Below are 24,117 nucleotides of genomic sequence, written 5' to 3' on the forward strand. Positions count from 1 at the left end.
ATTAATCTCTCTCTCTCTCTCTCTCTCTCTCTCTGTCTCTGTCTCTGTCTCTCTGTCTCTCTGTCTCTCTCAGACACAGATCCCCGGGTCCTGGAGAAGCAGGAGCAACAGCAGCCCACCTATCTGGCCCTGAGCTACATCAACAGGTAGACGCACGCACTTTGTCGGCCTATAGGGGGCAGCATTGTTCCACTAGTCAAAGTGTGTGTGTGTGTGTGTTTGAGTGTGTGTGTGAGAGAGAGAGTGTTTGAGTGTGTGTGTGAGAGCTTCCCATAGACACCGCAGTGACTCATCCGCTCACCAGCAAATGAAAACCACACAAAACAATCAGACTGGATTTCGAGTGCTTGGGGTGTGTATGTGTGTGTGTGTCTGTCTGTCTTTGTGTGGTGAACCAGTGTCTCATGTCCCACTTAATTTCCCGGTAAATCACTCCAAAGGCTCTGTGGAAGATGACAGAGAGAGAGTGTGAGGTTTGTTTTGTGTGGTAATTGTTGAGGCAGTAAACGTCGTCTGGACTTACTGTACATGACAGTGATGTGTGTGTGCTGTATGTAAAGGTGCAGTTCACTCAGCTGCTTAATGACATCTTGTCAAACCAGACTTCAGTCCCCCCCTCAAACAGCCGTCATGGCAACCATAATTAAATTAACTTTAATGGTTACTGTTATAAATGAACGAGGAAGAACGACGCCATTATCCCCAATCTGCCTCATTTTCCTAATTTCTCTTTGTAATCATGGTTATTATTGTCTTGTTAAATAACTGATATCTCCGTCTGCTGTCAGCGTAAAGGCCAAACTTGTAACAATGACATTTAGCCAAAAATGTGTTTGAAGTTTACATGGAAATTGGAGTCTAACTCTGTCTCTTTACTTATTTATTTATTTTTTATTTACATAACCCAATTTCACATACAATGTCACAAAGGGCTTTACAGTCCCACAATATCAGGGAAATTCCCGACTATTGTTTGTATAGTTTTTTAAAGTTGATACCTTGAGCTTTTATTTTGAAGTGCATACCCTGTGTTCCTGTGCTGTGGACGATGTCATTGGCTGACCTAAGCCGTGTGTCGGCAGGTTCATGACGGATGCGGCGCGCCGGGAGCAGGAGACCATGAAGAAGAAGGCCGCGCCCAAGCTGTCCCTGTCCATCACGGGGGGCGTGTCCCGAAATAGCACGGCCACACCTCCCCGCCACACCAGCGGCAACCTGACGCCTCCCGTCACGCCACCCATCACCCCCTCCTCGTCCTTCCGCAGCAGCACACCCACAGGTAAGAAAGGTGTGTGTACGCAAAGAAGGAAGATGACACGTGTGTGTGTGTGTGTGTGTGTGTGTGTGTGTGTGTGTGTGTGTGTGTGTGTGTGTGTGTGTGTGTGTGTGTGTGTGTGTGTGTGTGTGTGTGTGTGTGTGTGTGTGTGTGTGTGTGTGTGTGTGTGAAGCCTTATTCAAATGAGTAACTGCCTGTAACTGAAATAACGCACAGATATCGGGGACGTTAACTGCAAATTTGATGTATTGATTTAGTATCTGATTCTGTCTGTATTTGTGTTTATATAGGAGTTTAAGTTTTGCGATTTGATATCAAGATTCACCTTTTTCCTCGAAACCAAGTGAAGAAGTCTTATTTGAAGGAAAGTCGGGTCTACAAACTTTTGACCCGTTTCACATTTCACTGGATAATGAAACTTTTCTTGCTGATATTTCCCAAAAAAATTATCCAGAAAGAAAACAAGCTTCCAGAGTGGAAAGTGTGTGTGTGTTTGGTTGGTTCGGTGGCTCCTGCAGTGAGCAGACCAGTCAACACTCTGCTAATTACATAGCAGCTGTCACGCTGTGTGTTCGCATGGGGCCGTGTGTTCCTCAGCCCAGAAGCAGATGTCCAATTCCAGCCCAAATGGTTTCAAACGTAGTGTTAGGTCTGGGCTCCTGCACCGTCACGGCTACACACACACACACACACACACACACACACACACACACAGGCACAGGCACAGGCACACGCACACAGACACACACACACACACTCTTTCAACATGTGCCAGGGTGCCATCCATTTCCTCATGCTGAGGTGCAGCATTTCCTGTGAGATGGTGGGGGGTCAGTGTGCCTTTATGTGTGTGTGTGTGTGAGTGGAAAATGTTCTGAACTCAGCAAAGCACTTTTTCCAGGCTGAGCAATGGGGATCACTCCCACTTAATGATCTCTTTCTTAAAGCCAAGCCCTGCGTTTTGACACACACGTACACACTCTACATCACATGCACACCACTGCTGTTGTGCTCCGTCTAAACAGTGACATGTGGGCCGTAAACGCAGCAGGAAACACATTAATAATCGGGTCACATCCCGTTGCTGATCCCGCTCGTCTCTCGGCGCGGCTTTGTTTGATCAGCACGTCAAACGCTCTGTCGTTTCCTCTCCCTCCCCTCAGGCAGCGAATATGACGAAGAGGAGGTGGACTACGAGGAGTCGGACAGCGACGAGTCGTGGACCACAGAGAGCGCCATCAGCTCCGAGTCTATCCTCAGCTCCATGTGCATGAACGGCGGCGAGGAGAAGCCGTTTGCCTGCCCGGTGCCAGGCTGCAAGAAGCGCTATAAGGTACAGGGCAGCAGCTTCAATGAGGGATTCGAACCTCCAACCTACATGGGGACAAAATACTGTGTAGTTCTGTATTTGTGGCATTTGCACATCAAATAAGACTCCAGAATTTCCACACAGTTGTTTATATCCGATTAAATGAAACTTATCATTTGTATCCTGCTTCTTTTTCCTCCTCCCCGCGCGTCGTTTCCCACCTCAGAATGTGAATGGCATCAAGTACCACGCCAAGAACGGCCACCGGACACAGATCCGCGTCAGGAAGCCCTTCAAGTGCCGCTGTGGGAAGAGCTACAAGACGTCGCAGGGTCTGAGGCACCACACCATCAACTTCCACCCGCCCGTCTCCACCGAGATCCTGCGCAAGATCCAAGGCTAGAGGTCAAAGGTCCACGCCCTCAGCTGACCCCCCCCCCACACACACACACACACACACACACACACACACACACACACACACACACACACACACACACACACACACACACACACACTAAAGGATCGAGTGCATGCTTTAAGTTACCTTTCTTTATTTACTTTTTTCTCGCTTGTGTTACTTCATTTATTTTGATTTTGGTATCCACATTGTATCACTCGTATTTTTGAGGAAGGCGTATCTTTGTAGCCGTTTTTATCGTTGTACATTTGCACATTGGTATATATGCTATCATGCGTTTTATATATGGTTTTACTGACAGAAGGTGCTAACTGTAAAAAACAAAACAGAAAGAAAAGACAAAAAACAAAACGACGCGAAAGAGGAGAAAGCGGAAAAAAGGAGACGCGAAACAGGAAGTGTAACCGAGCCCCGCCCCCTTTTCCCCGCTCGGCCTCTGAGCGGCGGGACTAAGACGACCGCCAGGGGGGGCCGACGGGGGCAAAGCCTACCAGAGTTAAGTTATACTTAAAATAGATATATTGATATATAAACAATAGACAGATGTGTACTTGTACATACAAATATATAAAAGTATTCATGAGCATATTACACATAGTTACACTTTATTTTCAAGCTTTATTTTTAATATTTCGTCAGTGTTTTCTTCGAAAAGTGTTTATTGCTGCGTAATCGGCAAGTGTTCCTTTCATTCCTTATTTGCCGAGACGGCCAGTTTTTGTCACCTCAGAGGTCAAACAAGGTCAAAGCCTATCGGGTCGACTGTCGCTCATCTCCGCAGGTAAAAGCAGCGTGCAGGCGATTTCACACCTTTTCATGATTTTTGGGGGGAAATGATGAGGCGTCGTTGGCGTCCACTTGCCAGGCCAGATCAGATCCATGCTGCTATTTCTTCTACGGGCTTCTAAATGCGTCTTCTGGATTCCCAAATTGGCCCCGCATGTAAAGTTAGATGACCACAACGGTGCCCAGCTCAGTCTCATCTACTCCACCCATAAGTAACTATAGTAAAAGAAAGACTATGTAGGGTCAAAGGTCGTAGGGAAAAACATTTTGACGAAACGCGGCGCATATGCGTGTGAAACTGAACTGAACTTCATGTAGAGGAGCTTTTAGAGGCTTTTGGAGATGTTACGTGGATCTTGTTCTTCCTAAGTGACGCCAATTTTCTCCAAAACGAGTCGGTGACGTCTTTCGGATGTAAATTTCCCCCCCAAATCATAATTTCTTTCTTTGTTTTGTGAAATCAGCAGCATTAAAGAAGTCGGGAGATGATTTTCCTTATGATCGGAGACAGTCGGCGCCGAGCGTATTCGAGTGCGGCCGACGTTGATCATTCGTATCGGAAAACGGTCCGTTGAAACATTTCATCCTGCAGAGAGTGATCCATGTATTTCACGCGTGTGTTCTCATGCAGGACCCTTTTTGTTGTTTGGGTGTCATCCCAAATTCCAGTTGCCAAGATCCCCCCCACCCCCCCTTTGTTTTTATTTGTTATTCCACGATCATTGCCAACAGCTCTCCACTGCCAAACACTGACCATACCATGTGCCTGAGGAGGGGGTAGGTTGGAGAATCGGTTTCGCCCCAGAGGCCGCAGGACGCCGCCACAGGGGGGACGTTTTCCTCTTGTCTGTCGAACCTCCGAATGACGTTTGTCGACGGGGCGTTTCCGCGTTGGCGTTCAGTGCCCTAAGGGGAGAAACGCGTGTGTGAATGTGTCAAACGGGTGGCATCACCATCCGCAACCAGTCATTGTGTACGCTGTCTAGGGCAGCATTCCAGTTTGCTGCACATAAGGATGAGTGTGTGTGTGCGTCATTGTTGGTTTGTATGTGTGTGTGTGTGTGTGTGTGTGTGTGACATTGGTGCCAAGTTTTTCAGCAGTATCCAAGTCATCAGCCTAGTGTTTGTTTCTGTACGACAGCCGAGAGACGACGTGCAAGACCAGACTTCTTATTGTTCTTCTTAGTTAATGATATAATTTTCCAAAGATGATGTTTATTCTCGAGATCTTGACAAATGACTTTGTTATGTCGAGAACCCGAACGCTGTTAACGGAGCATATGTCTCGATCTGCTCGATATGACTCTGATCAATGTATTCATGCTGTGGTTGCAGTATCTGACCAACATTTAGTTTTCTCTATATCCTCTGAATGACATTTGCACGTCTTCCCTCTGCCTCCGTGCTCGAGTGCTGTGTAGTGCTGATGATGTCATGTTTGTGTGTCAGGCCCGCCGGCTCAGCTCCTGTAGAGCAGGGCGGCTGGCGGCGGTGGCGTTGGGTGGTGTGTCGCGGCGGGGCGACTGGCTTCATTGTTCATTGCCGAGACTCGTGCGCAAAGTGACATCATCTCCCTCGCCATCGCACAAAAGGTTTTCACTTCTGCTCAAAGGCTCAGAGGAGGAGCGCTCTCTCTTTGTCTGTTCATGTGGGTACAGTGACCTCTGACCTGCACACACCCTCCACTCCTGCTCTGCTGTTGCTATAGAAATCTCCAGGTTACCATGGCAAAGAGCTATTTTTGACCCGTTTTTTAATTTTATTTTAATCTTAGTAATGTGTAATGTAATGTTAACCCCACGTGTGCGTCTCGCGCCTTACGATGCCTTCAGGTTACTAAACGAAAAGCACAAAAGTAGCCGGAAACATTTACATTTTTAGGCTACATGTTTTTTTTGCAGGTGGGAAGCAGCGATAAGCGAACAAAGATCTGTGAAATGTCGGTTTCAGCGGACATGGTAACCTGAGAGTAACCCAGAGATAGTGGTTTGCACGCGACGGAGAAGCTCCGTTTGTTGGACGAGAGCAGAGACAGACGGGCGACGCCGAGCTCTGTTAAACACTCGTAAAACCATCCCTGCTCCACGGAGACCTCCGTCGCCATGGCAATAGTTAAAATACAGCCTTAAAGGAGGGCCACTTGCAGTATTACACGTGGATGAGAGGAGGAGCAGAGTGTGTGTGTGCAACCGGGGGGGAGGGGGGAGGGGCTTCAGTATACAGTATACAGTGTACAGTGAATGTATCGTAACGTTTGTCTGTTAAGTGCTTTTAAATTATATTTTCGTATGTAACGTGGAGACCGACGTTTCCTTTTTGTATGGGGTCGATGTTCTGAGCAGAGTGACTTGTGAATGATGTCAAACTGTCTTTCTATATGAAGAGAAGCTGCTTCCCAAATGTAAACACAAAACTCAGAAAAACAGAAAAATAAAAGTGAAAAGCTCAGATTGATGGCGTTTCTTTGTGTTTTTAAGCTATGTGAGTTTGTTCTACACCTTTTATAGTTTTAGACTTTTCTTTGCAAATTTTGCTTCCATTGGTCGCCAAACGGCACGTCAAATGTACACAGCATCTAAAGGGTTAATGCACCCAAATGAAGGACAGTGTTAAAGGCCAGATGGCTTTGGAGAAGCTCACTTTATTCATAAAGATCTTTGCATTACACGCCAAAACCACTGTCCTGACATTCTCACATGGAAAGTGCTGAATCTGAGACGTGACATACACACATTACTGGGCATGTGCAGATCTTAAAGCCTTAATACACCTTCTAATGACAAGAAAAGAGACGAGCAGAGAGATGGACACACACACACGCACACACAGGTACAGTATATAAATGACATTCACTCGTGGGGCTGACGTGGACCTGCACACAAACAAATGTCTTTTCACAGGAACTTTAAAACATAGAAGTACTTAACAATAAAAGTGTCTGTAACTTAAGTGTCCTGCAGTCTAATTGCCAGAAAGTGCACACCAGGAAGTCAAACATGGTCGGTCGGTCCCTCGCTCGTGAGGGGCGTAACACTGAGAGGGCGGGGGCGGGGTCACAACAGTAGGTCAGGTGGATCTCTCCACGCCGTATACTTCTTTTTTATATGTACAGTACATTCAGAATAAAGCCTTATTTAGTGCAGATAGATGAAAATGTAGTGCCGTTTTTTTTTCGTTTGACCCCATCGGACGTCTTTGTTCGCTTCCAGTTCAAGTAAAAAAAAAAAAAAAGTTCCACTGAACCTCTGAAACATAAATGACTCTTAAAGACGTCACGTATTCACACTCGCACACATTCTGCAATCTCATTCCACGGGTGCGAATCCTGGAAATCAAAGACGGAGCGACGCCTCCCGACTGAGATCCCTTCTCCGTGTAGAGGAACATTCCGTAGAGTTCGTACCTGAAACCGAGCTCCTGCAACGATTTAACACTTTCAGCTTAAACAGAAGAAACTCCGCAGTTGTAAATTGTTCTGAACACAGCGTTGATGCATGCACGACCAGCGGTGTTCGAGTCCCTCTGAAGCAGAAACATGAGCGTTAAGATTATAGAAACGTAAAAGAAGAGCCACAGCAGCCCAGCATGAAACCAGAGTCTTCACGGTTCCTTCGGTTCTGTACTTAACCACTTAAGCCCGAGCAGACCCGGTGCTAGGGTCCTAAACTATTAAAGTCATAACCCAGACTGGCCACAGAGCGGCACTGTAGCACTTAGCTACTGGGAGGGGGATAGTTACTGTCCTTACCCAGAGGAAGTCACTCACCACGTTGGGAGGTAGTGCCGTGTAGCCTGTATGGGAGGAAATAGAGCGTTGGGAGACCACGTGAAGAGAGCGGAACACGGCTGCTGTGCTCTGGATGAGTCTGCGAGAAGCGGCTGCAACTTTGTCAGTAAAGGTCGGATTGAAAAAACGGATCAGAGGATCGCGTTTGTTTTTAGTTTCAGTTCAGCTCTCGGTCTCAGTTTTCGCCCGACATACTAAACAATCTTCACAGTGAACGTTCCAGATTTATTACCGCGCGTCTCCTGAAATAATGCATGTATTACGTGCAATGCTGACCGCTAGAAAGAGCTCCGTTGTGTTCCGTCTTCCAGGCTTAAGTGGTTAATAAACACCCAAACACAAACACTGCCTCCTTGATTGACTGCATTCTCTCTATTCTTCCTTAAAATTGCAAAAGTGCTAATGATTGTATTTGACCAGGACGACTTAATCAAACCATAATAGAAATGAACTTATGGCTGACGACACAACTCTCCACCTCGCCATTCTACGTTTCCGATCTTCTGCCGAGCTTCGTTCCCCCCCTCTCTTTTTTAGTCGATCTGGTCGAAGTTGAGCACGTGGCCGTCGAAGTGTGTGAGCACGTGCCGCTCAAACAGCTGCTGCTGGCAGTTGAGGGGGAACTGCTCGGAGCAGACGGGGCAAACCTTCCAGTGACTCTCCACATGCTGCTCGAAGCTGCGCTGCTCAAAGTGCGGCGGGAAGATCACCTCGCACAGCGGGCAGCGCTTGTGCACGTCGCTACTGCGGAAAGGAAAGAGGGGGGAGAGGGAGGGGGATGGACACAGGTGAATTAGGACGATACACACACACACATCGCTCGAATGCTTATTCTGTTTCTCCTTCCATCAAGAAATTACTCAAACTTATCAAAGTAGCAGTAGAAATGTGTGAAATTGTGTTTTTGGTGTGAGAACTGAGCCTATGACTTAACACCACAAAATGGCCGCCAGTATAATCCACCTGTCTTAGACAAACAGTTCCAGGTGCAGTGTTGGAGTGTGTGGATGCACGTGTGTGTGTGTGTGTGTGTGTATGTGTTACCTGGAGTCAAAGCAGAAGCTGCCCCGGGCTTCACTGCGTCTGCTGGCCTGCTGATGGTCACAGGATGGCTGAGCTCCGTCCCCCACCTGAGACAGGTAACACACACACACACACACACACACAAACACACAGATGTTCACCAACACATTTCCACGACTTTAAACTAAATTTCAAAGTAATTGCGGTGCATTAAAAGGTTTCCACAACACATAAAACCTCAACTAACATAAATGTTCCAATGAAGAACAACGATGAACTCCCAAACAAACAAACGTGAAACAATCAAACCGCAGCTAAGCAATCTTATATCTGCATGAGTATAAACCTCTACAGGCCACTCGTCTATTCCTTATCGCCTTTGTGAAGCTCGGAGGGAGTGACGTTAATTAGAGCTTTATGCAAATGAGTTCAACGCTTCATCTTTTAAGGGCAAACTGCAGAGAGATAAGAGAGAGACGGGGGGAGGGAGGGAGAGAGACTGAGAGAGGGAGAGGTGGAGAGAGAGGGAGAGAGAGAGAGGGAGAGGGGGGAGGGAGGGGGAGGAAGAGAGACAGAGAGCGAGAGTGAGACGGAGAGAGTGGGAGAGGGAGAGGTGGAAAGCGAGGGAGAGAAAGAGAGGGAAAGAGAGGGAAAAAGAGAGACTGAGCGAGGGAGAGAGGGAGGGGGGAGAGAGAGGGAGAGAGAGAAAGAGAGGGAAAGAGAGGGAGAGAGAGGGAGAGAAAGAGAGGGAAAGAGAGGGAGAGAGAGAGAGGGAGGGGGGAGAGAAAGAGAAAGAGAAAAAGCGAGGGAGAGAGACAGAGAGGGGGAGAGAAAGAGAGAGAGAGAGAGAGAGAGAGAGAGGGAGAGGGAGAGAGAGCATGGTGATAGGAGTTCATTATCCACTGAGCAGTTGTGGAGCAGGTGAATAAAAGTGAGAGGCTGGGATCCTCATTAATGTGTCAAACGTTTATGTTGCTCCAAAACCCCGAGTCACGCCTCCGCACCCCGCCGACATCAATCTGCTGTCGTACCGCAACTTTACGAAGCAACTGATTCACCGAACGGAACGCTTTCATCACGGGAGGAAATGAAACCCTTGAGCTGTAATCTATGTGTGTCCGTGCGCGGCGTCCTCACGTTGCGCGGCTCCTCCGGCGGGTGCTCCAGGCCGTCGGGGGGGCTCATGCTGCGGGAGGGCTGGATGCAGACCACCTCCTCCTCCTCCTCCCACCCCGCCGCCCCGGGCCCCGGGCTCGGGGGGGTGATGGGGGGCGCGCAGGGCGAGGCGCAGGGCGGGGCCTCCGGAGGAGGGCGGGACAGGGACATCTGCTCGGGGGACAGGGCGCCGTCGGCTCGATCTAAGAGACGTGAGACGAGGTGTCGTTATGGTGAGGAGGGAGGAGAAGAGAGAGAGAGAAGGAGGAAGAATGGGTTAGGCGGGTGATCCGGCACCTCGCGTGATGTCGGTGGAGTAGGGGTTGCCGTACTGCAGCTCTGCGGGCCTGTGGGGCACCAGCGGCGGGGGCGAGGGGTCCTGTGGGTAGGGGAGGGGGTAGCGCAGCACCATGGGCTGCCTGGCCTCGGCGCCCTGGACTCCGGCCTCCTGCTCCCTCCGTCTGGACACGAAGCGCTGCAGCTCCTGGGGAAGAGAGAGGAGGAAACTCTGAGCATCACCGTCCTCATATACGCTTACTTTGCTCTGAGCATCACCGTCCTCATATACGCTTACTTTGCTCTGATCTTATACTTTCTTACACTCTCAATGCGTGCAGCACGACTGGAGGAGCTGCCTGAATACTTTGGAGCTCAGAGTGAAGTTTCTCCTCTGCAGTGCCGCTGCCCTTTGCAATGATATCTGCAGCAGGAGCATTAGTACCCTACTCATTACTGTAATGGGTGTCAGACTCCAGCTTCCTCTGCTCCGCCTTAGCTGATGGGAGGCCGCTCGCCCTCTCCTCCCTCTCCTCCCTCTCCCTCTCCCCCCTCTCCCTCCTGTGTCGTCCCCTCCCTCCCCCACTCCTCCCCCCCCGGCCTCCTCTCTCTGGACGACTTCATTAGCGCGCTGCTATCAGGTTTAACATTTAAACCAGGGTTGGGAAGGTGAAACAGACACATCGCGTGGCATTTGCACTGTCTAATGGCGCTGTACCACTGGGTGAAAGCAGCACGTAGGGGTGTATTAATTAGAGGGGGGGCGGGGTGGAGGAGGAGGAGGAGAGGGAAGAGCTGCAGGAGAGAGTTCAGACACTGTGCTGGAGCTCTGATGGATAAAAGAGAAAAGACCTTAAGGGAGAAACTTGCTTCCTAAAGCCAAAGAGAGTTTGTTCAGATGCATTTCTTGCATTCAAACTCCATTGTTTGTCAGTACACACTAGTGCTCTTGTTTACTGATGGTGTGTACCTGTAGGCAGAGAGCTGAGAGGACATGAGCTGAGCACTGTGTTACCTCCTTCAGCTGCTCCTTGTCTCTGAGGGCCTGGGCCAGGTTGCGTTTGAGTTCCACCACTTCGCTCGTTCGCTCCGCAATCTGCACCTGAAGACGGAGACGGACACGAAAGACAAGATCAGATTAACACCACAACACATCTATATGGAAGTAGAGTAGTACACCGATTGAAACAAATGAATACATGAATAAATCAAGTTGTTCCTGTTGCTTCCAGGTCGTTGGCTGAGGAGGAGGAAGAGAGGCGTCGGTCAAACCAGAGAGCAGGAAACTAAATGTAGGTCGGTTGAGTTTTATTTAATCTGGAGCAGATTGAACTCCGCTGTGAAACACGAGCAACCGCAGAGGCGAGGTTTGTGTCGGCCGTAAATCTCTCTCCGACGGAGCGACAGTTAACATGGACACTCGCCTGCTCTCCTCTCATTTCATCCCCCCGTCTCTCTCTCTGCCTCACATCTGTCCGTCCCTCTCATTCTGCGCCGTTTGGCTTCTCTCACTGCCCCTTTCATCTCCCACCTCCTCTCTCTCTCACTCTTTCTTTCCCTCTCCCTGTCTTCCGTCCTTTCCCTCTCTCTCCTTCTCTCTCTTTCTTCCTTTCTCTCGCTCTCTCTCTCTCTCTCTCTCCCTGCCTTCCTCCCTCACAGGGATTTACGACGCAGCATTAGCGGGTTAAGTTCAGGTGAAGTCAGTCTGAAACACTGACGTCCTGTGCCTCCCTCCCCTCCCTCCCTCCCTCTCTCTCTCTCTCTGTTCCTCTCCCTCCCTCCCTCCCTCCCTCCTCCGGGTGGCTGATGTAAACAGCAGTAAAGCACGGAGCTCTGCGTCCGCCCGTCCTGTCAGGTCTCTGGGCCATTAAGAGCGGCTCAGGGAACCGGGACATTCACCTCAGACAGGAGGCTCCATCAAAGACGTGAGGGGAGGGGGGGGGGGGGGCTTATTTACAGCTCCGATAAACACACACACACACACACACACACGCACACACGCACACACACACACACACACACACACACACACGCTTACTCAGATGAGAAGTTGCTCGGGGCTTTGGCAAAACGTTTGCACGCAAAAAAGCGCTACAGGCCTGCTGAGACGCCAGCAAGCACGTGCTGCTGCTAAGTAACACACACACACACACACGCACACACACACACGGCGTCTCATAAATCAGGAGCCATTTTTCTGCTGCCTTGCTCGAGGGTGGGAGATCATTGATCACGCTCCTTCCCAGCCACTCTGTGGGTTTGAGCCCACATGTTTGAGGCAATCTGGCGTGTGTGTGTGTGTGTGTGTGTGTGTGACTCACTCTGAAGCGCTCCTCCTCGTCAGCCAGACGCTGTTTGAGTGTCTCGTTGATGGCACACTGCTCCTTCCACTTCTCTTCCATCATGGCGAGCTCCTCCTCCACCGAGCAGCTCTGCTCCTCCTCTGCCTCCCCCAGGCTTCTTCCCTCCGCCTCCAGCGTCGCCAGCATCGCCCGCTCCTCCTGACCGTCCCGCGCCTCCTCGGCCTTCCCGCTCTTCCTGCCCGGCTCCGCCTCGTCGTTCTCCTCGGCGCTCCGCCTGTGGCTCTCCACCTCCACCCAGCTGGTCATCCTCAGGCTCTCCTCCGGCAGGCTCTCCTTCTTCTCCTCTTGTTCCAGAGCGAAGTCTCTGTCCCCGCCCTCTCCGCAGCTCTCTTCTCCCTCGGCCTCCGCCTCACCCTCGGCCTCCGCCTCACCCTTGGCCTCCTTCCACATTTCCTCCCTCTGCTCTCCCTCCATTCCCGTCCCGAGGTGTGTGTCGGCGTGTGTGATTTCCCCGGTGTACGTGTACGGAGTGATTGTCATTTGGGCGACTTCCTGTAACACGGCTGCAATGTTCCCTGTAAACGTACAAAGAGCTCAAGCAACAACGCAGCGTTTCCTTAAACGGCTCTAAAGTCAAACCTATAACCTGAGCTGGAGACAAACTTGTGCGTACCTGATGTGGGCGACTCTGGGCTGGGGGTCAGGGTGTCCTGCGTGGTCTCCGTGGACACGTTCCTCTTCGGCTCCTGCGGGCAACAAGCAGAGTATTAACCCCTGTGTCCTACACGTCAGCTCGCCAGCCTGGGAAAGACTTTACTCACCCCCTCGTTCAGCTTGGCCACCTGCCTGCGGAGGCGCTGGCACTCCCTGTATTTCTCCTTGTAGTGCTCGGCGGCCATGTGCAGACGCAGCTTCAGCTCCTCCACCTCCCGCTGCAGCTCGGCCTCCGCCTCCGACACCACGATGGCGCATGTCCCGACACCCTGAGGCAGAGAACGTGATGAAGCCATGTTGATAGTAAATACAAATGTCATGGCAACTTGTAGATTCTGTGTTGTACTTCAGTATTCAAGGCCGTGATGAAAGACGACGGACACTCACGACTTCCTTCTGCGCGGCGCTCCTCATGCGGTCCAGCTGGCTCTCCATGCGCTGGCACTCGGCCTGAGCGTCGGCCAGGCTGGCGCGGAGCTTGTCGGCCTCCAGGCGGGCGCGGTACAGCTCGGTCATGGTGTGGTCGCGGGCGCTGGCCGAGTCGCGGAGCTCGGAGGCCAGGAGGGAGGCCTGCTGCCGGGACGCCTGCAGCTGCTCCTCGGCCTGACGGTGCTGCTCGCGCACGCGGGCCAGCTCTGCCTGGAGACACGGCGAGGAGGATTACTCAACAGGTCGCATCTAACATCAACACTCACGATTAGATGTTTGTCAGCTACATTAGGAGTCACCGTTTGTACCTTGTCAGCCTTGTGCACCAGCAGCTCCTTCTCCAGATTGTCCCGCTGGGCGACGCAGACCCTGAGCCGGTCCAGCTCCTCCTGGAACTGGGCGATGGTCACCTCGCGGTTCAGCTCCACCGCCTTCAGCATCTGCAGCTCGGCGCTCAGCTTGGTGTTCTCCAGCTCGGTGCTGCGCAGGTGAGCCTACGCAGAGGAGGCGGAGAGGTTTAGGTTTTATGTCGAGGCCCGAACGCGGCTCGTTTAAAGCTGATTAGCGTCCTCCTCCGACCTTGTAGAGGTCTCGCTCGTCCTTCTCGTTCTTCAGCTGGCTCTCCAGGTTGTCTCTCTCGGCTGTGAGCTTCTTGAGACGATCGCGTAAACTAGAATGCAAAAAAAAAAACAAAGATCAAGATTTGGAGGCTCTAGAGGTAAAACGAGCAAAAGATAAGACTTTAAAGGCAGATGGACCAGCTGTGTGTGTGTGTGTGTGTGTGTGTGTCTCTGTCTGTCTGTCTGTCTGTCTGTCTGTCTGTCTGTCTGTCTGTCTGTCTGTCTGTCTGTCTGTCTGTCTGTCTGTCTGTGTGTGTGTTTGTGTGTGTGTGTGTGTGTGTGTGTGTGTGTGGACCTCTGGGCACAGAGCATGTCAATAGTTGCTAATGTCATATTAACCGCAGCTTCGTAGCTCAACTTTACAACGTCACAAACGTCATTAAATGTGTGTGTAGAGTGTGAATTCTTACCTGGGAAACACCCTAACCCAATCCAAATTGTTTGATTAGGAAACATGAAATTAGAAAGTCAAATGTTCATTCTAATGAGCCGTGTTGCTTCCCACGCCTCAAGAGACTCAAGAGCGCCAACACACTAACTCACTGTGTTGAATGTGTGTGAGCTCGTGCATCCACCTTTACATCGAGTCTGATGGCGTTCCTGTGTTGTTTTGATGTCGTACTTTGGGCTTTACCTTATATTCTCTCTACCCCCCCCAAGACATTGAGGAAGCATCAAGCGTATTATTACTTGAACAGCCGCGTCGTGACTGAAATGGACGAGTGTGGATGATTGACGCTCGTGCTTACACTCACCAATCCAGTTCCGTCTCCTTCTGCAGGCCCCTCTGGGTGACACCCAGCAGGTCCTCCTCCAGCTGCCGGACGCGGTCTGTTGCCTCAGTCAGCCTCCTCCTCACCTCCTCCCTCTCCTCCGACAGGCCCTGCGACGAGCGAAGCAGCTCCTGTAGGACGGGGGGGGGGCGGTCGCAGGGTTAGACTGACGGCCAGCGGCGGCGTCTCCCGTCAGGGGCGGAGCCGAGAGAGAGAGAGAGAGCGCTGGGCCAAGTCTTACGAAATAACTATGACGAATCGCAGACGGCAGTAACTCATGTGAGGGCGACGGCTGGATCCATCAATCACAAGTGCTCACTTACAAATGATGACAAGTGTGTGTGCACGTGTGTGTGTGTGTGCGTGTGTGTGTGTGCGTGCGTGCGTGCGTGCGTGTGTGTGTGTGTGTGTGTGTGTGTGTGTGTGTGTGTGTGTGTGTGTGTGTGTGTGTGTGTGTGTGTGTGTGTGTGTGTGTGTGTGTATGTGCTCACTAATGCGCTCCACAACATGACAAGTGACCTGAGCCAGCAGAATGTGCAGAATTCACTTAAGGAGAAACTTCAACAACTAAGTAGTTTCCGGTGGTGCAAAGTTAAAATACGACTTTACTACTTTACTACTACAGTCTAATGTGGATGATTGACACATTACACTCAGATGATCGTACACACATCAGTAGATAAGCTCAATCATAACAGCATTAACTCTTACTCTCAATACTCACATATATTTACAGTCTAATAAATACTTAAGTAGTTGTAACACACTCAGTTTTGACTCCTGTGTCTCCTCTTATATCACAGGTTGCCTCTGAGGTATGTGATATTTCCATAGCGACATCACCTCGTCTGAGTCGGCTGCTAATTAGCTCCGGATGTGACATTAAATCATCCGCCGCTAATATCGGTTATGACAAGACAACATGCCGCCACACAATGTGATGTGCAAATACAGACACACAGACACACAGACACACAGACAAACACACACACACACACACACACACACACACACACACACACACACACACACACACACAGACACAGACACAGACACAGATACAGATACAGATACAGATACAGATACAGGTTTGAGGACATGACAGCACAGAGTGGAGCCGTAGAACAAAGCGCAGACGCGACACACTCGCACACACACTCACACACACACCAATGCATCCGCGGCCCCGTCTCCCTCTGGGCTTCTGGCTGGGCGCGGATGATTGTATGATTTTTTACGGCTGGCGTTTGGGAAGCACTTTAGCAGTGCATAAAGACCTTATAAAAAGTGTAGTCGTAAAATTAGCAGCCGCAAAATATGTACTTATGTTTTCATGTGAAACTGGAGAGGATATTTTCATCGGCGCGGCACGAGCGGATGAACCTACTGTAAAAGAACAAGCTCTACAAAGGAGTGGGCTTGGTTCCCTCACACACACACACACACACACACACACACACACACACACACGCACACACAGAAGTCGTATATCTACAGATGGACATGCCTGTTGAATGAAAAGCAGCACGTTAATAACAGTGTGTGTGTGCGTGTGTGTGTGTGCTGCGGTGTAATTTATGGCGATTGTGTCCGGCGGACTAACTGGAAGCAGCCCCCCGCCTGGCTTTGAGTCGGGACCCCTAAAGCGGCACCAGGGGGCGATAGGAGACTGGATTCAAACCCAGACGGGTCTCGGGGGTCTGAAGGGTTCAGCCCCCCGACCCCCACAACTGACCCGCTTTTTAGTTTTTAGGAGTGTTTGCCAAAAGCGCCACTTATCAAACAACAAACCAGAGAGAGAGAGAGAGAGAGAGAGAGAGAGAGAGAGAGAGAGAGAGAGAGAGAGAGAGAGAGAGAGAGAGAGAGAGAGAGAGAGAGAGAGAGAGAGAGAGAGAGAGAGAGAGAGAGAGCGGCAGGCCACTGGATCGCGTGACTGAGTGGTGTTTGTCCCTGAGGCTGGGCAGGGCTCTTTTTTTTTTTCTTCTTCTTTTTTTTCCCAAGCAGGCGGTTTTGTGGACGAGCCCTCCTCTCATTCCACACACACACAGACTAAAAGGGTTTGCGAGCGGGTGGCATAATGAGTGTGTTTGTGTGTGCGCGTGTGAACGAAACATTCGAGAGGCCCCCGTGGAGCGGGACCTTGAATTGCAGTGCGAGACTGGAAGTGTGTGTGTGTGTGTGTGTGGCTGGGTGGGGGGTGGGGGGGGTCGTATATATGTGTGTGTTTGTGTGTTTGACGTCATGTTTGTTCACTCTGTGGTTGCGATGGCATCGTCCCTGACGCCAGATGCCCGAGAAAACTGCGCCCCAATTCCGTTCTGCCCCACTGAGTCAGCTCGTTAAAAGAGGGAGCGACACTGGGACGGGGACGAACACTCGCACACACACACGCACACACGCACACAGACACACTGCGGCTCTTTGTGTGTGTCTCTCAAACACGGACACAGATTATTCAGCAATTCAGGACTTTGATGTTTTCAGACCTGTGATCAGTGGTGGGGAACTGGCTCCACACACACACACACACACACACACACACACACTGTAAATAGAGGCTGTCTGTCAGTGTACACACACACCGACACATGTATGTACACCCACACACAAATATATACACATCTACAAACAAACAAAAACTGCATCAATGAATCTGAAAACGACAATTCTGTGTTTATCTAATGACGTAAATGTAAACTGTGTGTGTGTCTCTCTCTCTCTCTCTCTCTGTCTCCCCCTCTGTCTGACCTGGTTGTGGGTCCTCAGCAGGCAGCATGTCTCCCTCTCCTGCTCGCGCTCCCTGGCCAGGCGCTTCTGCTCGTCCTGCAGCTGCTGCTTCTCCTCCTGCAGGAGGCGCATGGCCTTCAGCAGCTCCCTGCGCTCCTGCTGCGCCTCCTCCACACGCTGCTGGAGAGGGGGAGGGAGGGAGGGGGAGCAAGACACTGTTTGGTATGTACTCCACAAATGTTTTGGTAATCATGTCTCTCACACACAGACGGACACACACACATGCACGCACACACACACTAACCAAACAGTGTGGAGATTCTTGATCAGAGGCTTGTTGTGATAATAAAGACAGGGCAGTAAAAACGTCTTGTAAATGTCTTCGCAATCAAATCATCAGCTCTGGATCCGATACAGATTGTGTAACATGTGTGTATCACCTGCTGCTGCGCTGTCAAGTCCGATGTGTGTCATAAACAAACGAACACAGTGCCGTTGAGGCCACGCCCCCCCGGCAGACCAGGATGTCATATTTTATGAGGCGCAGCAGAAATCAGTAACTGGATCAAGGAAACACTCACAACGTTTGCGTGCACTTTGGGGGTGTTGTTCCATTGTGTGTGTGTGTGTGTATGTCTGTGTGTGTGGCCCACCTCCAGCAGGCCGGTCTTGGTGGTGACGACCAGTATCTCCGAGTTGCTGTCGTCCTCGGTGAAGGTCAGCATCTCCTCGGTGGGCGTGGCCGACCTGAACTGGAAGGGCGTGCTGGCGCCTCTGATGTCGCCGGCGTGCGAGACGTAGCAGAACTGGTAGAACTCTCCGTCGGACTTGGGTACGTAGTAACCTACAGGGTGGAGAGACACCAGAGGTCTTTACGTATCATCCTCTACAGACGTCAACATAAACAGTCAAGAATGAGGGAATAGAGAACAGATGTTGAACAAACTACATCCGGTTTGGCCGAGTATTGACACGGACGCTCTCATATCTTCACTGTGTAATATGCAACCAATTCAAACCCAGTAAAACCAGTTTGCAGGCCCTCTGTCAGTATGTGTGTGTGTGTGTGTGTGTGTGTTTGTGGTTGGAGAGGTGCTCAGGTCCCAGGCCCCTGTTTGCGGTTGTGTTCCCTTATTAAAAAATAAGAGGAGTGCTTTTTATATGCACTGTAAAATGAAGGAGTTACTCTGGAATACCCTGCGTCTCACACCCTGTGTCTGAGTGAGTGTGTGTGAGTTGTGTACCTTGGAACACCAGTGTCCTGTGCACGGTGCTTCCTGGCTCAAAGTTCTCAGGCATGGGGGACCAGAGGAAGGTGTAGTAGTCTCTCGCTGTGCTCCAGCCCACCTGAGGACAGAACCAACGACTGTCGTGTTTAATAACCTGCAACGTCTAACAGGCACGTAACTTTGCCACGTAAAAAAATATGTATAAAATGTAACGCGACCCTCTACAGTATCATATGTTGGTGTTAGCGGTGGTTTCCCATGGAGGTTTTTAAGAAGGCGTTTAATAAGGCGAGCTGGAGGGTTTAGAGAGCTTTTAAGGCAACAGTGGAAACATTGAAAACCACACAAACCTTCCTTCCTCCATCCATCCCCCCCTCACACACACACACACACACACACACACACGAACACACACACACATCCTCCTTCCCCTCAGTTCCTGCCCCTTTTGGGCCCACAAAGAAAGAGGCATTGGAGGTGTGAGATTAGGGTGGGAGAGCAGTGTGTGTGTGTGTATGTGTGTGTGTATGTGTGGAGGCACACTCGTGAGATGGCGGAGGACGAGCCATGTGGAGGAAAAGAAAAAAGGAGAGGAGGGGAGGAGGGGAGGAGGAACAAGGGAAGAAAAGGTGAAAATTTTACACAAAATGGCAAGGGAGATGTAATTCCATGCATTTCATGTGTAGTTAAGTGACAGATGATGAAAGGGAGTCGTGGAGATCATAACTCACGTCCTGCGTCGTAAATCTGTCGGGCACACGCCGCGCACTCTCTCTTTCTGGACTGCGCGCACACACGCACACCCTCACACACACACACACACACACACACACACACAGGCCCCCCTCGTTTTAAGTCACATGTGCGATGCGTGTTTTGCAAAATTACATAAGCGCACTAAAGGCATTGATACATCTGTCACTTCCTCTAATCAAGTGCAATGTCAGGTGACACTTAAACTAAGATAACATGTATATACAAATTCTCTTACAACATCCCACCTGTGGCACCTTCGTCCATTTACGGGGACATTAGGACACGATACTAAAGTCAACCTTCTTCATCTAGTCAGAAGCCCAGACAGTCATTACGTTAAATTACAGTTTGGATGCGTCCATTCAGGAGATGTGTGTTTTTCTTTAAATTAAGCCAGCTATAATATTTCATTACCTACAATAATAACACACCAGTGATTCTTCTTAAAAGCAATGATGCCAGTGCAACACACACACACACACAAGTGGAGTCCGTGAAAGGAACGAGGAGTGGCGTTTCCTGACAAAGCGTTTAGATTACAGTAAATCAAGCGGCCTATTCAAAACGTTTGTCAAACTTCAGGCCTGATAATTGCAGTATTTGGCTTATCGACCCATTACGCCGAGTATAATTCTGTAATTCCTGCGCTAGACGTTAATTGCCGGGGCCTCCACACCCGCATTCCTTACCACACCGCTCTCAGTGTGAGGCTCCGGCCCCGGGTTCTCACCACGTGCGTGTGTGTGCGTGTGTGTGTGTTCTCCCGTGGGTTGGGCTTGTCAGGAGAACAGACATAAATAATTTCGCAAATTGCAGAGTGAAGTTGACTGACAATTGCTTAGGTATGGCGCGGCGTTTCAACACGGGAGCGACGCTGCCGAATAATCACAGGCAGAGCGGCTATCAATCACCCGGCCGAGGTGTGAGGGAACAGTGCGATGACACGTTAATTATACGCCGACACAACGGGTTTCTCCCTGCCGACCCAACAAACATGCCACAACCAATAACCTCCACGGGGCTTTTTAGAGAGCTGCATTTGTGTTGGTGTGTGTGTGTGTATGTGTGTGTGTGTGTCATTCAATCCAAACTCCAGCTTTCACTTTCTATAAAAATACTATATATTTATTTTGAATGTATAGAAACATTTTGCCAACAGACAGGAAAATGAAAAGGACATGTTTGGTTGTATTGCACACAGTTGGTGTTTACAGTGAACACACTGCTGGTGAGCTCAGTGTGTGTGTGTGTGTGAGTGTAGCATGTGTTAGTTGTTATATCCCAGGATCCTCCTGTGTTGTACTATAGCCAGTTTGAGCCACTAGGTGGTGTCTGTGCATCACTTACTGGGCTGCTGCTGCTGCTGCTGCCAGCTCTGTCTGACTCATCTGTTCAGTCTTTGCTTTGTGTGTGTGAGCGCAGGTAAATGCCTTTCTGTGTCAGGTAACAGAAAGAGAGAATGCACTGCGCCCTGAGTCACTTCTGCAGAATTCAAACCTGATGCAAACACCCAACACACACACACCTCTCAGTGGGAGGGTCAATGTCACTGATCCATTAACTCTGCTGCCTCGGCCTGTTACAGTCACGCTGATTCAACGCCATCAGAATATTTGTGGCAGTGTGTGTTTGTGTGAGTTGTAGCATTCTGGGATAGTAGGTGATCCCTCTGAATCGACTCAAACAATGGAATACTAAGCGAACGGCCATTATGTTTCAGGATGCTCTAACTTAAAAATAAAATGTCACAGGTGTAACTGAACAAAAGATCAGAAAGACCTTTGGGTGGAACGCAAACAACAACCTCCGAAACAAAGCATCAAAACCAAGGTGTCACACAGATTGATGATTTATTACAGAGCTTTTGTAGCCCACAGGTAGCACTCGATTGTCCAGGTGTATCTAATAAAAGGGCCCCTGCGTAGATCCACCTCAAACACACACTCTGAACACGCAAAGACACACAGACACACGTCACAAAGACTAAAGAAACATGTTCCGCTTGTTCTCCCGACATGAAACGCTAACCATCAGACGGGTTTCATTAACGCGGATCACGACAATTAAATTTTCCAATCGCCTTTTTCCAAATAAACCCGGCGTCCTTATTCCTTTTTAATTGACTAACTGGTGGATTTGATGTCAGAGAGCGATAAAATGTTTGTCTTTTGACTTTACGAGGCATTAACTTTTCCTGGTTCGCATTTCCTGTTAATCACGTGCGAGATTTGATGAGAGCGGCGTGGAAATGGAAGGCGGTTAGCAGGAAGCAGAGAGAGAGAGAGAGAGAGGCCGACGGAAAGACAGAGGGGGGGAAGGAAACAAGTGAAGTGAGGGGGGGAAGAAAGGATCCTCATCAGAGCGTCCAGACTCGAACATGAAGAGCGGCCACAGTAAAGCGAGCGTTGAGGTTTTACGGCGAGTGGATCTATTAGTTTTCAAAGCGGATGCACCCGTGCGTTAACGTGCCAAGCAGCAGCCGTAATGCGTAATCCTATTTTACAAACACACATGTAGCGGATTGCGATTCGTTCCAAACCGTTAAAGATTAAAGTCGTGAGGGGAAGTGAAGAGAAGTGTGTGTACATCTTTGAAGTACAATCCAAGCGACGGCATGCAGTGTGTACTGTACCTTGAAGATGCCCACCCAGTCTTTGGGGTTAGGGGTGATGTACGGGGTCAGGGTGTAGCGACACTCCAGCGGCGCCTGGGGTAAGAAACTCTTCCCGACGTTTTGGAAGATGACGTGGGCAAAGTTGGACGTTTCCATGACGCTGACGCTGCAGCCCGGCGACGAGTCCACCACCTGGAACGATGACATCGTGTCCTGCTGGTCACTTCATTTGTCTGTAAGAAAGGAAACAGCAGAGGACAAACGGACGTCAGCAAGAAGATATTGCCCGATAATATCTTATCGATCAGTCTGGCACAAACACGACAAACACACATTTAATACTCAGTGTGATCGGTGGCGGTGCTGCTGATACACCAAGCCCATTATGATCATAGTTTTGTATATTCTAATATAAATAAGAGAAGGAAAATGCAAGTTAACTGAATAGTGTTTCCAGACTTTATCATCATTATAACATAACTGCCATTGATTTCCCAGAGTCCTTTGTTTCACCACTACAGGGAGCTTTTATGTACCACTGGTGGTCTCATGCACCTCAGTTGAGAACCTTCCATATAAGGACCACAGGGTGTGACTCAAAGTGATGCAGGGTGGCAAATAAAACCTTGTTGTTCATATTTTCACCCTTAATAAAACTGAAAAGCAACTTATATCTTCTACATTTCCATATTATGAAATCAGATATCTTCAGTATCTTTAATATGAGATGATGTAATGATTCCCGTTATAACGAATGAGGGTGAAACGCTGCTCTACTACAGCTAACAAGCTAACATCACGGTGATAAACATTCATTCTCCGTCACAAACATGTCACGGCTCTCCTCTGCCATTTTAAACTAGTTTTAGAAAGGAGGATAATCTTATTTACGATGACTCGGCTGCTAACATTAGCCGCCAGCAGGCCATGTCGTATCATGCCACTAGCGAGCTAACCTAGCTGAGGAGCTAGCTAGCGCAGCCGAGACGCGGACCCGTCAGCGCCGCTCAGGAGTCACACTGTACCCGGTTCTTCTGAGGATTCCGCCGGGGAAAGCAGGACGGGGCAGGCCGGTGTTTTTTGTCCCCCCCGTTGTTGTCAGTGCAGCGGAGATGGTGCGCCTCCTTCCTGAAGCAGCGAATGATGCGGTCACTTCCGGGATGCTGAGACGCCACAAGGATGCTGAGGATGCTCCGTATCCGCTTTACTACATCATTATACGCTTAAAAACCAACAATAAAACGCTTTGTTAAATATGTTATTACTATAAGACAGCACTGTAATTGACCCCTTTGAGTAACAACACACATAACTCTGTTTTTGCACCCTATTCTGATTGTGTATATAAAAAATAGTTATATATTCGTGTTTTTTTATTTTAGCATTTATTTTGTAATATATGCACTATGTTTGAACATTCTTTATATACATAGCAGTCTGTTCTTTTCTCTGCGATTTTTCTCCTTGTGAAATAAGTAACTCTAACTTTTATATTACCAGATTCTGCTCTGTTACTTGTTCAGTAAACGTTCTGAACACTAAACGAGGATGCGGATCCTAAAGATGCTCTGGGATTTAAAAAATAATGATAATTTCAAAGTAGTTTTTTTCCGTTCTAAGCAAAAAAATACTGAATTACTAAAGTAATTAATGGAGTTAAGGCTTTATTTGATAACGGGATGCCTTAAATGAATACATTTGGAGATTATGTGAGCATTCTCTATTTATAAATGTATGAACTTTCTGTCTCAAAATTTATTTAATTTAAATTTACCAGAATTTAGGTTTGACAGACAAAAACAGAAATAAATGAAACGTATATTTCGAGATTAATATTATTTTAATGTCACATACACAGTCATACACAGCGCAACGTATATTGAAATGTATAATATTATTTATACAACAATTATACCTAA

At 49.2% G+C, this 24,117-nt stretch overlaps 2 protein-coding genes across 6 annotated transcripts in view; one reads left to right on the plus strand and one right to left on the minus strand.

The window, feature by feature from the left end:
* jazf1a (JAZF zinc finger 1a) overlaps window positions 1–5,019 on the plus strand; it is an 11,501-nt gene extending 6,482 nt beyond the window's left edge. Inside the window, exons 2-5 of one of the 2 annotated variants that reach the window (XM_076150000.1) lie at window positions 74–146; window positions 1,083–1,288; window positions 2,440–2,609; window positions 2,812–5,019. In XM_076150000.1, the coding sequence (XP_076006115.1) occupies window positions 74–146; window positions 1,083–1,288; window positions 2,440–2,609; window positions 2,812–2,988 (626 nt within the window). In that variant the 3' untranslated portion in view covers window positions 2,989–5,019. The remainder of the gene's footprint in view (window positions 1–73; window positions 147–1,082; window positions 1,289–2,439; window positions 2,610–2,811) is intronic. The other variant, XM_076150003.1, reaches the window with a different exon arrangement.
* Window positions 5,020–6,413: 1,394 nt separating this feature from the next.
* On the minus strand, window positions 6,414–23,334 carry tax1bp1a (Tax1 (human T-cell leukemia virus type I) binding protein 1a). Of its 4 annotated transcripts, none has more exons than XM_076149935.1 (17): window positions 23,224–23,334; window positions 22,217–22,431; window positions 18,844–18,946; window positions 18,253–18,443; window positions 17,621–17,776; window positions 14,855–15,003; window positions 14,059–14,149; window positions 13,788–13,973; window positions 13,438–13,689; window positions 13,158–13,319; window positions 13,010–13,082; window positions 12,355–12,911; window positions 11,049–11,135; window positions 10,055–10,241; window positions 9,740–9,960; window positions 8,624–8,709; window positions 6,414–8,323 (listed from the first exon to the last, which is right to left on the minus strand). In XM_076149935.1, exons 2-17 carry the CDS (start codon window positions 22,403–22,405, stop codon window positions 8,113–8,115), a joined length of 2,901 nt encoding a protein of 966 aa, XP_076006050.1. In that variant the 5' UTR covers window positions 22,406–22,431; window positions 23,224–23,334; the 3' UTR covers window positions 6,414–8,112. The 4 variants fall into 4 exon arrangements, with proteins under 4 accessions (XP_076006050.1, XP_076006048.1, XP_076006049.1 ...); XM_076149933.1 differs by having other exon boundaries at window positions 13,010–13,079; window positions 13,149–13,319; XM_076149934.1 differs by having other exon boundaries at window positions 17,621–17,779.
* Between the last annotated feature and the right edge of the window lie 783 nt (window positions 23,335–24,117).

The sequence above is a fragment of the Genypterus blacodes genome, unplaced genomic scaffold (genome assembly GCF_046128005.1).
Source record: "Genypterus blacodes isolate CSIRO-AG114 ecotype Tasmania unplaced genomic scaffold, CSIRO-AGI_Gbla_v1 ptg000048l_1, whole genome shotgun sequence".
NCBI classification, from domain to species: Eukaryota; Metazoa; Chordata; class Actinopteri; order Ophidiiformes; family Ophidiidae; genus Genypterus; species Genypterus blacodes.

Excerpts from the sequence above, each read along its gene's own strand:
- tax1bp1a (XM_076149932.1), bottom strand. The coding sequence starts at position 22,405 with ATGTCATCGTTCCAGGTGGTGGACTCGTCGCCGGGCTGCAGCGTCAGC. Across the intron at positions 14,150-14,854 it reads AAGGAGACGGAACTGGATTG|TTTACGCGATCGTCTCAAGA; the intron begins GTGAGTGTAAGC and ends TTTGCATTCTAG. Across the intron at positions 10,242-11,048 it reads ACAAGGAGCAGCTGAAGGAG|GAGCTGCAGCGCTTCGTGTC; the intron begins GTAACACAGTGC and ends TCTCTTCCCCAG.